At 41.4% G+C, this 15,830-nt stretch overlaps 1 protein-coding gene across 2 annotated transcripts in view; it reads right to left on the reverse strand.

The window, feature by feature from the left end:
• Positions 1-1,094: 1,094 nt before the first annotated feature.
• NUP50 (nucleoporin 50) overlaps positions 1,095-15,830 on the reverse strand; it is a 39,552-nt gene continuing 24,816 nt past the window's right edge. For both annotated transcript variants that reach the window (XM_073621922.1, XM_073621921.1), the window contains 5 exons: positions 12,737-12,905; positions 7,319-7,948; positions 4,282-4,366; positions 2,955-3,073; positions 1,095-1,481 (listed from right to left, as the gene is read on the reverse strand). In XM_073621922.1, coding sequence (XP_073478023.1) covers positions 1,279-1,481; positions 2,955-3,073; positions 4,282-4,366; positions 7,319-7,948; positions 12,737-12,905 — 1,206 coding nt within the window. In that variant the 3' untranslated portion in view covers positions 1,095-1,278. The remainder of the gene's footprint in view (positions 1,482-2,954; positions 3,074-4,281; positions 4,367-7,318; positions 7,949-12,736; positions 12,906-15,830) is intronic.

A 15,830-nucleotide genomic window follows, 5' to 3' on the forward strand; every position in this document is an offset into this window, starting at 1 on the left:
TGCCAAACAACCACCCACTACTGACAGAGCTCATCTAGTATTGAACAGTGTGCAGTGTGCAAGAGTGATTATATCACAGAAATCCATTTGTTTTCCTTTGGGGTGTTATCAGACTATTGGGGAGTTAAGCAGCTATGTTAATGTTTTCTTCTGTACAGAGGTTATATTACTTGCTGCAAGTGTCCTGAATATAGGCTTACAGCAGGTAGATTGCGGTTACAAGTAGCAGCAGAGCTGAAATCACCAACAGGGAATAGTCACCAGTGAGACCCCACAGAACCTATGAAATGCCAGTATATCATCCAGGCCATAAACATACAAAATATAAGGCTCGGTTTACACTCGTGTGATGCGGGAACCCTGCGAATCCACAGCGGGTTCCCGTATCGCACCCGACTCACACTGCGATATGCGAACTTCGGGGAGTGTCAATACATGGTTAATGGCACCCCCCCATTCCAGCTCACATATCGCACTGCGAACTGACAGTTCGGACATGAATCGGATCCCATGGGTAATCACACCCATGCGATCCAATTCTGGTGTGGACCAAAAAAAGGGTCCTGTGCGAGTTTAGTCCGAATGCAAAGCGATTTCAGCCATACTATCTGTATGGCTGAAATGGCATCACACGAACATCGCATGCAATTTGCAGTGCAAATCACATGCAATCTCATGCCACAGCAGTGTGAACCCGCCCTAAATGCTGGATGTAATGGCCCCAACTGAAGATTCTGCTTTATGGGTTCCAACTGCCATGTTGTAAAGGACCACATTGTGACTGGATCAGTCTGTAAATGATCTGATCTAAAAGGGACAGAGTAGATTTCAGTACAGAAAGAGCAGTGCTGCAGAGGTACAGAGATGATACTTTTCCAACAAAGCACAGACTGCTTGAAGACTCTGCTAATCCTACAATGGTGGCTTGTAACTGAGTAATAATTAGGAAACCTGGAGCTAAAGAAAAAGGAATGCTAATTAAGGCCCCAATCATCACACTGTAAACAATGAAGGATCTCGAATGAAGACCAGCTAAGGCTTTGACTGTGACAATAAGATCACTCGTATCTGTGTCAGGAATTCTTCACCTTCCATTCTATGTACCAAACTTTCCTTAAAGCTTTTATTACCAATTGACTCCATTCTCAACAAAAACTTATGAAAAACACTCTTATGAAGTTATGAGGGTCAACAGAAATGATAATACATGGTGACCTTTTGAGTTCAATATTGAGCAGCAGATTGGCAAAGAAGGTCATTTTGTGAAGGGCTGGATGTTTAGGTTCCCTTCTTCTCCAGGAGAAGTTTGTGCAGCTCATCAGCATCTGCTGTGGTTTTCACTCTGATCAGCATGGTCGCGGGGACGGTGGGGTTCTTCTCATCGACGGGAGGGTTAGGAACACAAACAATCATCACATTGTTTTTTCCTGTTCTAGAGCAGGGCATGGAAGGCTGCACCAAAATGTTCAGTAGGATGTGGCCTAGAGTAAACAAGACGACATTTATTCATTCATATTGTTCCCAACAACAGAACATGCTTGTTTTTTAGGTCTCCCCCACCTCCAGAAAGGCCTACAGTAGATGTAAAGCCCAACTGAATATTAAATATATATTTAAATTGCAAAAAGCACTTTAAACTACTGTAATTTTTTTTAAATACATTTTTTTCACACTTTGCAGGAGATCAGTAGCACTACGATACAACAGCCATCTATCTACATGCACTCCAGTGATGGTTTGGGCATCAAACTCCAATGGAGAGGGAATGGGGAAGGCGAGCATTAAAATGGTGGGAGCTTGTTCTTTAAAAATAGAACCCATTACCTTTTTCCCTTCAACCTGAACTCCAGCCAGGAAGAATAAAATGTTATTAGTAAGGTACATCCTTATTGCCCAAATTGCTCTCCCTTTTATTTTTTCGGTCTTTTTACCCAGTTCCCCTTAAGCAGGTCCCTTCATGATCAATTTCTTCTTTCCAGTTTGTGTGACCGGGCACCACTGTTTTCTATACAAGAGGAAATTGCTCATGGCTGTTTCTCCTATCTGTAATCTCCAGGAGGAGTAGGTTTGTCACTGTTCATTCTGTGGGCAGGTAGGATTATACAGTTCCTGATCGTAACCCACCCACAGCCATTGATTGATTAAAACAGCCTAGAGCACTGCTCCTATGCCTACCCACATAGTCAGTGAATTTGATGGCATCATTGGAATAGTTCTGATTTTCCAAAATTTAGAAAAATAAACTTTTTAAAAGGCTTTTTCATTGTGAAAGGGAAAAAGGGAGATCAAGTCAAAAAAACTGTCCCAGTTCCTGGAGTGAAGACATAAATGGACAAAAATGACAGTGTCTTTAACCACTTGCTTACTGGGTACTTCTATTCCCTTCCTTCCCTGGCCAAATTTTCAGCTTTCAACGCTGTTGCACTTTGAATGACAATTGCGCCATCATGCAACACTGTACCCAAACAAAATTTTCATCTGTACTGCACTGATAATCAGTGCCCATGTCCCTTTTAGAGAAGCCAGTTATGTTCTCCTCAGAGCCGCCGATTGCCGCAGTGATCAGCAGTGTCCTTCAGACACTGATCACAAAGAGCGCCGCCCACGATCACTGGAGGAAGTCATGACTGCCTCTCAAAACTAGCTGGCTGTGCTGTAGCCGTCATTTGGCTATAGAGTGGTTGGCAAGTGGTTAAAGTGATTCTAAAGGATTTTTTTTTTCCCTTAAACATTATACTTACCTGCTCTGTGCAATGGGCACCTGCACAGAGAAGGTTTTTTACCTTAATGCATAGACTGAATTAAGGTAAGGAAAAAAAAAAAAAAACCTTACCTTTAGAACCACTTTATTTGTCTTGGTAATGCACAACATATCCCACTGTGACATGCAGATGGAGCCTTAAATCGGCATCTTGGCTGACAAAAATGCATAAATGAAGCTTAAGGTTACCCACCAAGGTTTGTATCAGCACGAACCAGCAGCTGGGTTTTCTGATCTTTTACTGGTTTTAGGTGAAGTGTTCCAACACCCTTCTCTTTAAATTCATTGTCTTTCTTATAGAAGAGCTTGCACCTGATGAAGAAAAAACAAAAAACAAAAAATAAACTTATCGAAGACCAACCCCTCTGCCTGTTAATTATAAAAGCAAAAAGTCCAATGTACAGTGATCGTTAATGTACAATGCCACAATATACCAAGATACAGCAAAATAACCACTGTTGCAGGCACTGCAGTACACATCACCATGGAAAACTCAGTACTAACCACTGGACAAAACAGAAAACATTGTATATATGTAGCTTCTGTCTGTAGTGGATAGGTTTATGCCACACATTTTCAATTAGCCTACTTGCTAAATGCCTGCTTAGGCAGTAGCACAAATGATAAAGCGCTGGCAAGTCTCACCGATACATTTACCTGCACTGACATAGAAGCAATTAAACACAATCCCTGGGCTGTATTAGGCAGGACACACAGCATGCATACAAGACAAAAAAAATGCAGCTCAGAGACATGCCCAGTCTCCATTCTCTTGGAAATACTGATCCTACCTTCTGAAACCACACAACTAGCCCTTGCTGCAATGAAAGGCCTCAATGACCAGTAATATGGAGCAGAAAGGGCTCTTTAAAAGTCTTAACACAGGATTCTGAACTAGCAAAGTGTAGCCATCTTGATATATTTGTGCTTAAATCCAAACTCTGGTCAGAACAAACCACCTCCCAAAACAGCCTGCATGAGTTTACTTTTTTTTTTCACTTGCGTCTGCTATCCAGGTCCACCGCTGGTTAGGAAGTGCCCATGTCAGGCATGTCTCTTAAAATCAACACACATGCCAAAAATAAGACAGTTATCCCTCATCTTAAGGCAGTGGGTGGAGAAATGCATATAAATTGGTTTCTTTGAACCAACTATACATCCAGGACGGTTGGTTTAAACCAAGTATACAGCCCAATATTATAATGGCCTTTATTCCAAACTGCATACACCAGTTTTAGGCTTGTTGGCCATCAACAGTGCAGTGCATGGGCACCATTGTTTCTAGGGAGTAAGGTTTGGGGAGCAACAACAAACTATAACCTGCCAGGTTATGGGGACACTGACCAAAAAGTCTCTGCTGAACCAGAGCGAAGTGCGGGTGGCTTTTTGGCCCTGATCCCCATAACCTATATGCTAGCACTTTTAAAATGAACATTTGGCTGTGGGGATGATTGCACATTACTGCCCTTCTGCAGAATCACTGAACGAAGAACAAGTCACGGAATGGTAAGTCAACTCACTTCTTGGAATAGAAGGCATCCTCTTCTTTTATTTCTTGTACAACTACTTTTGGTGGCTCTTCTGCCTCTTCTTCCTCTCCACCACCTGTTAAGTTTAGAAAGCAAAATGTATTCTATTCGCATTACCAAAAAAAAAAAAAACAAAACAAAACAAAACAAAAAAAAACAAAAAAAAAACAAAAAAAAAAACAACATCAGCATCTTAAAAGAAATGCAATTTAAAAGTATGGGGTGGGAAAAAGACCTGCAATCTTAATTTGATTCCACTCAATGGCTATCTGTACTTCGAGAAATTCAAAAAGCAACACTGTGCTTCAATCACTGGGAGAGGATGCTTAAGATAATCAATAGATGGTATTACACTCCCTACAGACTTGCAAGATTTTCCCATTAATTCCCCCCTTTGCTGGCGAAACTTCGGAAAAGTAGGCCACCTACTACATATTCTCTGGGAATGTCCAACCCTGACTAACCATTGGAATCAAGTCTTCAAACTCATTGCCTGCCTCACTGGGATTATCTCTCTCCCCAACCCTAGCAATTCTACATATTGGTACAGATACCTACCCAAGTGCCTTTAAAGCAGTAGTCACTCACGTCTGCTAGTCGCTCGCTACCCAATTCTCCACAAATGGAAGTCCACAGACTCCAACATCTCCGATCTTAAAGCCATGGTTCAGCAGAACTACACCTTCGAACACACGTTGGCCATAAATTCCCTTGGTTGTGACAGATTTGAGATGGCATGGGAAATATGGACTGCTAGGTAGTCCAAGGTTTACTGAAACTTACCGTTGTAATTGCTCTTTTCTTTACCTTTTATGTGATGTTTATTTTACTGCATTTATTGAAGACGTATACTTTCCCTATTCTGTTATTTGTATTTTGCAAACATCTCAAAAAAAAAAAAAAAAAATTGCCAAAATAGATGTATGGGGTTTGTTTTCTTTGCAGAATTATACTTACCTAGGTGGATGCATCTGTCCTCCGCCAGCTCAAAAACTGAGAGCCGAGCGATCAAATACCATCACCAATCGCTTGGTTCTCAGGGCTCCCTGAGGAAAGAGCTGGTGACTGTCAGTCAGCGCGCTCTGCTCCCCCTCGCTTACTGGAGAGCTATGCTGTGGAGGGGCGGGAGTGGCCGGTTTAGGTTCTCAGTGACTCGCTGAGAGGCTAAGCTGGGTGCCAGTTCAGGCATATGGGCGGATCCCGACTTAATTGTTGCCATCTTGCCCAGGCTCTGTGACCTCAACCCGCTGTCTGCTGAAAACGGGTCACAGGAGTGCAGAACGAACTACACTCCTGTGGATCATGAGCTTTGGCTGTACTTCTCCTTTAACCGGTTCCCAACCGGCGCACTCCGATGTACGTCAGCAGAATGGCACGGCTGGGCAAATGGGCGTACCCGTACGTCCCTTTAAATTTGGCGTCGTGCCATTGTGTGCGCGCTGGCCGGAAGCTCCGCAAGTCGGGTTGCGGGTCCCGTGCACTCGATCGCCGTGGGCATACCCGCGATCGCCTCACAGAGAGGAAGAACGGGAGATACTAATGTAAACAAGCATCTCCCCGTTCTGCCACGTAGCCACGCCCCGCCCAGTTAGAAACACTTCCCAGGACATACTTAACCCCTACACTGACCCCTAGTGGTTAACCTCTTCACTGCCATTTACACAGGAATCGGCGCATTTGTATAGCACCGATTGCTGTATAAATGACAATGGTCCCAAAAATGTCCGATGAGTCCGCCATAATGTCGCAGTCACGATATATAAAAGAAAAAAAAAAAAAAATCACCGCCATTACTAGTAAGAAAATAAATAAATAAAAATGCCATAAAACTATCCCCTATTTTGTAGATGCTAAAACTTTTGCACAAACCAATCAAACGCTTATTACGATTTTTTTTTTTTTTTACCAAAAACATGTAGAAGAAAAAAAATTTTTTTTAATATTTTGAGGATATTTATTATAGCAAAAAGTAAAAAAAATCATGCCTTTTCAAAACTGTCGCTTTTTGTTTATAGCGCACAAAAATAAAAAAAACTGCAGAGGTGATCAAATATCACCAAAAGAAAGCTACTTGTGGGGAAAAAAAAAGGGACATCAATTTTGTTTGGGAGCCACGTCGCACGACCGCGCAATTGTCAGTTAAAGTGACGCAGTGCCGAATCGCAAAAAGTGCTCTGGTCAGGAAGGGGGTAAATTCTTCTGGGGCTGAAGCGGTTAATCTAGTTTAAGAATACTGCAGCGGGAAATAAAAGTATATGCTAAAGTATGACACGCAACCTATGACAGCCAGATCACCCACCTTAAGTACCTACAACATAAGTCATTGTGCAGAAAAGTCAATCTATAAAAGTGGAGCACCTTTGCGTGGATCCACTATTTAATGGCCATAGAAATGTTCAACTGGCTCGTTTTGAACACCCCATTGCAAGAACCAAAAGTAACTTTACACAAGCCTGTTCCAATTAAAAGCAAGAGTGCTGTACCTTTTAGGATTTAAACGCAATCCAACTCCCGTAAACGGATTGTGTTTAGGCCGAGATAAAGTCATGTCTGCTGCAGGCAGGAGGCAGCAGTTTCAATCTCCTCTCCCCTAGTAATCATTCTGTCTCACACTAACTTTGTAGTAAGTTACAAGGTAAAAGGCATCTTGTGATTACAGCCAAGCACTGCACTAGGATTTATATAACTGTCACATGCCTGCATCCCAGATCAGGACGTAGATTGTGAGCCTGGACTATAACCAAAACTAAGAAGGGACTGTTCTTTTGCAGAAAAGCAGATGAAGACAGGAGTGATGTACTATGATCTGAGAATAATAAATACCTTGAAGTGTTAACACATTGCTTACCATGTATGCTGCAAATTATTTTCTCTCTCTCTCTCTATAATATATAAAATATATATATATAATCTCTCTATCTATATATATATCTTTTTTTTGATGCTTGGTCAGCTTTAAAGTAAGCCCAGAAAAAACATAACATGTTAAGACTGGTGTTGAGAACACTAGCTATATAGTACTCCTTACCAGATTCCTCACTCTTGGTGCTTGTCCCTGACTGGAAGGAAAATGATGGCGTCCCCGCACTGCTCTTACTCGTATCCTTAGTTAACAGACTGGCAGCTCCTACTTTAAAAGAAAACGTAGCGGCTGACCCAGAGCCGAATGAACTGAAATTTGCAGTGTCAGACTTTTGGCCGAAGGAAAAAAGGGAAGCCGATTCAGCTTTCGTCTCCGTTTTAGACTTTGCTGGCTGCTCAGAATTCTCTTTACTGGTAAAAGAGAAGGTTGGCTTGGCCTCTGTATTTGAAGAAACAAGGGTGGGAATAGAGGGGGTTGATTTGGAAGTGCTGTCGCTCTCAGATCCGCTGTCCATGCCGGTTCCGTACTTCTGTTCAATACTAGCCAAATGTTTCTCGTAGTCTCTAAAAATTGGGGTCAAATCACACAGAGGTGTGGCATTCACATGTTTTACTATCCAGTCCCGTACAGCGCAATTCAGGGACATTAACTGTTTGTTGTATTCAGTGGAGCTGCCAGGCTTGCTTGGGGTAGGACTAGAGGTAGATGAAGGAGTTTCACCATTCGTTTTTGCGGTGGTGGATACGTCTATCGTCGAGGACAAGGATGTTGGTGGGCCATTTGCAAAGAGAGACCCTGGAGCAAAAAAAAAAACAAACAAAAAAAGTCAAAAATTAGTTCTAGTTGAAAGCAATGATCTAATTTGTGTAACAGGTAAAAGCTTGCTCAAAAAAAAAGAAATAAAATAAAAAGAAGACTAAACCTGTCATAGGAGAACAGCAGGTATACAGGTACTGTTCTGAGAGATAAGTGTCACACCAGTGTGTTATAGCAAATTTGTTTACAGCACAGGAAATCAGTTTCACTTTGGCAGGTAAAACAGTAAGGAGGGGTTTAAAGCGGAAATTTACCCACAACAGTGCAACAACAATTAAATTGTTAGTTCATCTTTACCAAAAAAACTGCCTATGCAGATAAAGGGCCTCTACATAAAAACAAACTGCAGCTATGACTAAAGTTGAATATTGCCCTTGCTAGGTAAAGGCTATTTACATACCCCCACGAAGCTTGACTGAAATACTCCCAGGACTAGTTGTTACTGCTCATCTCCACCATCAACAGGAATGAGCTCAGAACTATTGTACCAGAAGAGCATGTGAGGGGGATTGAATCTGAGAAAGAACTCACTCCTGTGATGGTGGAGGTGAGCAGTAACAAGTAGGGCTCACTTAGCAACATCCTGGGAGTCTGAGTTCACACTACACGTGGAACGGCTCACAGCAGGGGTCTGGTGCGTCCCTGTTCACCGTTTCAGGTCCGATTTCGGGCCGAATGATTGGCTGAATTCGGACCAGACGACGCACAGGACTCTGGTGCAATTCGCTCAGCAGCCATCCCGGAACTGTGTGAACCAGCTGCATTGAGAGCCGGTCACAGTCTGACATGTAAATTGTATGCGTGGAAACCTGCATTCAAGTTGCAATAATGTGAACCCAACCTCAGTCAGGTAAAAGACTGTAGCGCTGGTCAGTGTATTCTGATGGCAGGGATGTCTCCCAGCTGTCACAATACAAAGAGGGGAGAATTCACCCATCCAACTCAAAATGTGTGAATGGGGTCAGTTTTTTTTTTCTTTCCTGAAAAAAGAAACGACATCTATGGCCAGCCCAAAGCCTCGTACACGATCCGATTGTTGGCAGGAGATTGCATGACGAGAAGGAAAAATCAGACCGTTCATACGCTTCTTCAGACAATTGTTGTCCAACTTTCGGCCAACAAATGTTGGATGGCAGGCTAGTAACATTTTCGGCGGACAACGGTCTGTTAGATTTTCGCATCGTCTGTACAAAAGTCCGTCACACAAAAGTCCAAAGTACAGAATCAATGCTCACCAAACACATTAGCAGAAGGTGCCCAAAGGGTGTCGCTCAGAGCTGAAATTCCATGTTGTACATCACTACGTTCGGGTTTGCTGGCCAACAATTGTGTGCCGTTAGTATGCAAGACAAGATCCTGGCACACGCTCTTTTGACAAAAGTATGATGCTCTGTTGGCCAACAATTGAATCACGTGTACGAGGCTTTAGTCAAAAAAAAAAAAAAAAAAAAGTCACTTTCTGTAATTAAAATGCGGGCAACTCCAGCTTTGATTGTATGTCTTGGCTCAGCTAGAGGGAAAGGCTGCAGAAGATACAGTGCTGAAGGTCATAGAGCTGCCCCTGTTTAGGCAGAAAGGAAATAGAATCAGGGAGAGAATATAAGACACTATACTTGTAACATTAAAGCTGAATTCCACCTTTTTCACTAGAACTGAATGGAATGATCAACACCAACATGGATCATACCTCTGTGCCATGTTGCTCCGTTGTCTGCAGATCCCCTGATATTCTGGGTTTAGTTGTGGCTTTGTACCATGTGACACACTGTATATCCTGCTGATACTGTCCCCTTCCACAGCCACTTCCTATAGTGACCTGTCTGTAATACTCCTCTTTGTAGTCTCAGATTCTGCAGATGCAACTTAATTCACAGCTCTGATGGTGGGTGGGATGGAATACATCCCAATTAGCATTCTATCCCACCCAGTCACACCTAAGACTGCTTTCACACCGAGGCGTCAGCGGTAAAGCGCCGCTTTACCATAGTTTTTGAGGAGGTTTTCAGCCGCTAGCAGGGCGCTTTTAACCCCCCGCTGGCAGCCAAAAAAGGGTTAAGACGACCCGCAATGTGCCACAGCAGCAGTGCTTTGCCGGCACTGGCCATTCATTTAAATGGGCAGGGGCATTTTAGGAGCGGTGTATACACCGTTCCAAAGATCCTGCTAGCAGGAGTTTTTTTTTTTTTTTTTTAACGTCCTGCCAGTGCATCGCCTCAGTGTGAAAGCACTCGGGCTTTCACACAGACTGCAGGGGATCCGTTTTTCAGGCGCTATTTTGAGTCCAAAAGCGCATGAAAACGCCTCAGTGTGAAAGGGGTCTAAAGGAAAAAAAAAGTCCAAAACCTCCCAAGTCCCACCTCACAGACCACAGCATTAGTCAAGGATACTCCTTCATACCAAGCCTGTTGTGAAAGCTAGCTGTGCCGCTGCTGGGCAGAATTAAATGGATCACAATTAGAAATCAATCCTGCCCAGTTAAAGCGATGTTCCAAATTGGGGTGCATACTACCTCATTATGCCTTTGCCTTGCAGGGTTTTTTTTTTTTTTGATGTGTGGGTATACAACAGCTTTAATAGCCATTCAAACCCCTTTGTGTCAACTTGTGTGCATGTTACCAGGCCAAAATCACCAGGGTATGTAAACTTTTGATCAGGGTCATTTGGGTAGTTTTTTTAGGATTATGATTTAAAAAGAGTAAACACGGTTGATTAATAAATGGCTTCTGCCAATCACTAACCACAAGTGAAGGAAATGTTTTTTGTGTAATCATATTCTCTGAAAAATGGCCAAGAAATCAAATTCTGCCAGGGTACATAAACTTATGAGCACAATTTTAAATAAACCCAGTGATATAATTACATAGTTAAATAGTAGGGGAGGATGAAAAAAGACACGAGTCCAACCTTTGGATAGCGATCAACGCTAATACGTCAATGTAGGCTGCATTGATCTGAGCTTATGTGAGTGCAATGTTTGAAGCAGTTTTAATAGAATAAACTTTTTACAACAATACTGCACTATTGGAGCACTTTATTTAATTATATATGGAGAGTCCATGATATCAGGTGTCACGTCTGGATTATTGGTGGATATCTAACCCTGTAAGGGTTGATGCGATTTTGCCAAGCATGAGAGTGCAAGGCATCGTGATTTGGTGAGTTTTCAACCAAAAAGGGGAGTGGAAAAACTGAGTGCACGCAAGGAAATATTCAGCTTTCCTTTCGAGACAATCCAGTCTCATTTATGGACTATTTTTGCACAAACTTTATTATTATTAGTTGTTTATTTAGGCATTAGTGTTGATCACCATCACTTGTCACTGGGTTTATTACACTGTTTAGCGCTTCTATTTAATTTAGTTTACATCGTAACTGCCTAATTATGTTATACTTAGCTGCTCTGTTGCAGTGGATTTTCACAGAGCAGCCCAGATCCTCCTCTTCTTGGGTCCCTTTTCTGTCTTCCGGGCCCATCCCTCCTGTTCAGCGCCTCCACAGCAAGCAGCTTTGCTATGCGGGAACCCAAGCAGAGTCACAGCTCCCTGTGACCAGACCTGGCCCCCCTCTCTCCCCTGAATGGCTAGCTGACTGATTGACAGCAGCGACAGCCAATGGCACCGCTGCTGTGTCTGGTGGAGACTGGCGGACATTTCTGGACAGATGGACCTCAGGTAAGTTAGGGGGTGTTGGGGTGGCTGCTGCACACATATAAGGATAACAGCAAACATAACACAACACATAACAGCAAACACAACACATAACAGCAAACATAACACAACACATAACAGAAAACATAACACAACACAACACATATTAGGCATGTGCAATTCGTTTCGTTCCGAATTCATTTTTTAACGAATTTCGACAAATTCGTCAATTCGGGAATATCCGAATTAACGAAAACCCGTTTATCGAATTTACGAATATTCGGAAAAAAATCGTTAAAGTTGGACATTCGTAAATTCGGGCATTCGTACATTCGCAATTTACGAATGTACATTCGTACATTAGTAAATCTGAAATAATAGTTAACTAATAACTTAACTATTAGTAATTACTAGTAACTTTTAAATTATAGGTATTGTAATTTCCTTTCAAATTTGGCTGTTAGTGAACGTAACACATACAAATTTATCCAAAGTTATGAATGATCCGAAAAAACGGAATGGAACGTAATGAATAAATAATAATAAATAATAATAACAACGTTTTATTATTATTATTTATTATTAATTTGTTCCGTTCCATTTGTTTAGATGCAGCATTTGTTTTGGATAATTTGTAACTTCGGATAAATTCGTATTCGTTACGTTCACTGACAGTCAAATTTGAAAGGAAATTACAATACCTATAATTTAAAACTTAGTTACTATTTCAGATTTTTGAATTTTCGGGTTTTTGGATTTTCAAACTTAGAATTTACAAATTTCTGAATTTTCTAATTTACAAATGTACGATTTTATGAATGTATGATTTTACGAATATATCTTCTGCCTTTAAAACCCCTTTAAATTTTCTGACTAAAGTTCCACTTTATGAAGTTAATACAGGAGCAACCACTGTTGAGCTCATTTTGAAAATGCTCGTTTCCAAGCTCTCTGCAAAAAAAAAAAATTTTAATTGACCCAAGTAGGCACAGTAACATGACTTTATGGGGGGGGGGGGGGGGGGGGGGGGGAATAAGAAGAGGAATGCAAACACACCAATCTTTCCATGAAGAGAATATTAGAAACCCCCCCACCCAAAAAAAAAGTCCCAAACACTTACCAAAAACAGGTTTGCTTTCAATTGTGGGCTTTGAATTGCCAAACAGGGATGTGCCACCATTTCCATTGGTCAGACCTTGAATTGGTTTAGCTACACTTCCAAATCCAGTAAATGATGCTCCAGATGGTACCAATCCTTGAAAGCCTTTGAAAGCTCCTCCTTTTTCAGACTAAATGGGAAGGAAATGGCATTTAATGGAACAGAGCAAGCTACCGGAATCCCTCATGGGACTTAGTCATATGACAGCAGTGTGAAGATATCTGCAGTCTAAGCAGAACATTTGAGATAAGACTGTTCATACAGAAGAAATTCTATTGATGACAGTCCTCAGACAAACTGATCTTCAGAGCTGGAATTTTCACACTTATTGCAAATCAATATTTAAATATATGTTCAATTTCTGTAATATTTAGTATCCTCTTGATTATCAACCAGCAATGTCATATGTGTATTATCTGTCAGCTGAAGTAAAAATATTAAACACAAACCTAACTTAGCCCTGCTTGTGGGAGGTGTGGGTGACATCACTGAGCATCAAGAGCTGGATGCTCAAAAATGCTCTGTAAGAATGCACTCCTGCAATACGTTGAAGTGCATTCTCACATCATCTGTGCCTCCCAGAATCAAAGAGCTGCAGGCCAGGAAAGCAGCTGATCAGACTGATGTGTTTGATTGGCTGCACTGGAGATTGAAGGAGAAATTTGGGGTCTAATAGACCTCAGATCTCTCTATAAAGAGGATCTGTCACAAAGGATGTTGTTCATCCCTCGTGATAGCAATAAAAGAAAATGGCGACGAGGAAGACAGAGGAAGACAGAGGAAGACAGAGGAAGACAGAGGAAGACAGAGGAAGACAGAGGAAGACAGAGGAAGACAGAGGAAGACAGAGGAAGACAGAGGAAGACAGAGGAAGACAGAGGAAGACAGAGGAAAAGTCTGGATAAAATCATTTTTTTTTAAAGTACCCTCATTACACACAAATGTGAACGTATACTTAGGTCCGCACGCATATGTAAATGGTGACTGCATTTGTGAGCAATAAATTCTAGCACCAGACCTGTGGTTGATTTCTAGAATGGTAATTTGTAAAAGGCATTTAAAGCGGCGCCTATGGAGAATTTTAGGTACTGTGGTTTGGTGATATTCAAGTGTCGGACGCAATGTTAGGTATCCATTTACTTAGCGTAAAATCTTTTATATTTTATCAAAAAAATAAAAAATAAAATTTGGCTAGTATATGATGTGCAGTAAAATGCAAAAATTGTGTTTGAAAAACTGCTGTGCAAAAAAAATATATAATCTCACACACGCTGCACGATTAAATAGTTAAGAAATGTGATTGCAATTCTTTGCCAATCGCAATCTTAAAACATTTAAGCAACTAAACACAGTAAAAAGTTAGCCCAATTTTTTTGCAGAATGTGAAAGATGATGATACGCTGAGTAAATAGATACCTCACCTGAAACGCTCTAAAATTGCACACATTTTTTTTTTTTTTTTTACAGGTTATAGGTTTAGAGTTACAGAGGTCTAGTGCTAGAATTATTGCGCCCACTCTAACGTTCGTGGTGATACCTCATATGTGTGGTTTGAACGTTTACATATGCAGGCGCTACCTACGCATGCATTTGCTTCTGCACGCGAGCTCACTTTAATTTTTTTATTGTTTATTTTATTAAAATTTCTACACTTTCCCCTTTAAAAAAAGTTTTTTTTTTTTGTTTTTTTTGTTTTTATCACCTTTGTTCCTATTACAAGGAATGTAAACATCCCTTGTAATAGGTATGGTGTGTGACAGGTCCTCTTTATGGAGAGATGTGGGGTCTATAAAACCCCACATCTCTCCGCCAGGCTGAAAACGCTGAGATCAAAAGAAATTTCACGATCCCAGTCTTTCCTGCCGAGTCCCTGGCTTTGTCGGACGTCGCGCCCAGGCCTCCGAGAATCAGATTGCCGATGACCATCTTTCTCTTGGAAATCTCTAAGGCTAACTTCCGCCGGCGGAGGATTCCTTCGACGGTTCGCCGATTGTACAGGCGACCCAGGAAAAGCAACGGAGGGTGGTGGGGACACCCCTCCTGCTGCCTGTAAGAACGATCAAGCAACCGAACTGTCGCTATGATTGTTCTTACAGTGAAGGGAATCACTGGCGGAAAAGATTGATATTTGAAGAATGCCTGTAGCTGCAGGCATCATTCGGATATCACCACTGAAAGCAGAGGACGTCATATGGACAGCCAGCGGTTAAAGACTGTTTTTCCAATTTTCAGGCAGAACTGTAATGTATTATATGCTGGCCATACTTAAACAATGTCTTCCTTAAAACGGAGATAATTTTTTTTTTTTAATCATAGTATTATTTACAAGGTAATTAAAATAAGATTATACAATGTTCTTAACAGATTCTTCAAAAAAAAAAAAAAAACCACCTTACTGTAATATAGGAATCCTCCATTTGTGGCCGTTTCCATTATTAATGTGGGCATGTGAAGCCCAATGGCCTTCTCTTCCTGGAGTATGCATGCTGGGTGACCAGCATACACCTCTCGATCCCGCGCAATTCAAACAGCAGCCGTAGGGCCGATTGTAACGTTGCCATAACAACGGTCGGCGACGGAGGAAGGTCCCACCCCGTTATGACAGCATCAGGAAATTACACGATTTTAGAGCACATTACTGCCCACAGGCTCATGGGAAATGAGGGGTCATCATATCCCAGGAGCATAGGCGATTCTCTCTCTCTCTCGGTTTGCGCAAAAGTTATAGCATCTACAAAATAGGGGATAGTTTTATGGCATTTTTATAATTTTTTTTTTTTTTTTTTACCAGTAATGGCAGCGATCAGCAATTTTTATCATGACTGCGACATTATGGCGGACAGATCGTTCACTTTTGGCGCTATTTTGGGACCATTCACATTTATACAGCGATCCTCACAATTTTCCAATTTGTTTTGTTTTTTTTCACAATTTGTGGATTTATTTGATTCCTTTTCATGAATGTTCATCTGATGATCATCATATTTTTTTCTTGAACACTTCGTTGGAAGATCTTGGACACTTATGTACTGTTATGCCATGTATACACGACCAG

The sequence above is a fragment of the Aquarana catesbeiana genome, linkage group LG03 (assembly GCF_042186555.1).
Source record: "Aquarana catesbeiana isolate 2022-GZ linkage group LG03, ASM4218655v1, whole genome shotgun sequence".
Lineage (NCBI taxonomy): Eukaryota > Metazoa > Chordata > Amphibia > Anura > Ranidae > Aquarana > Aquarana catesbeiana.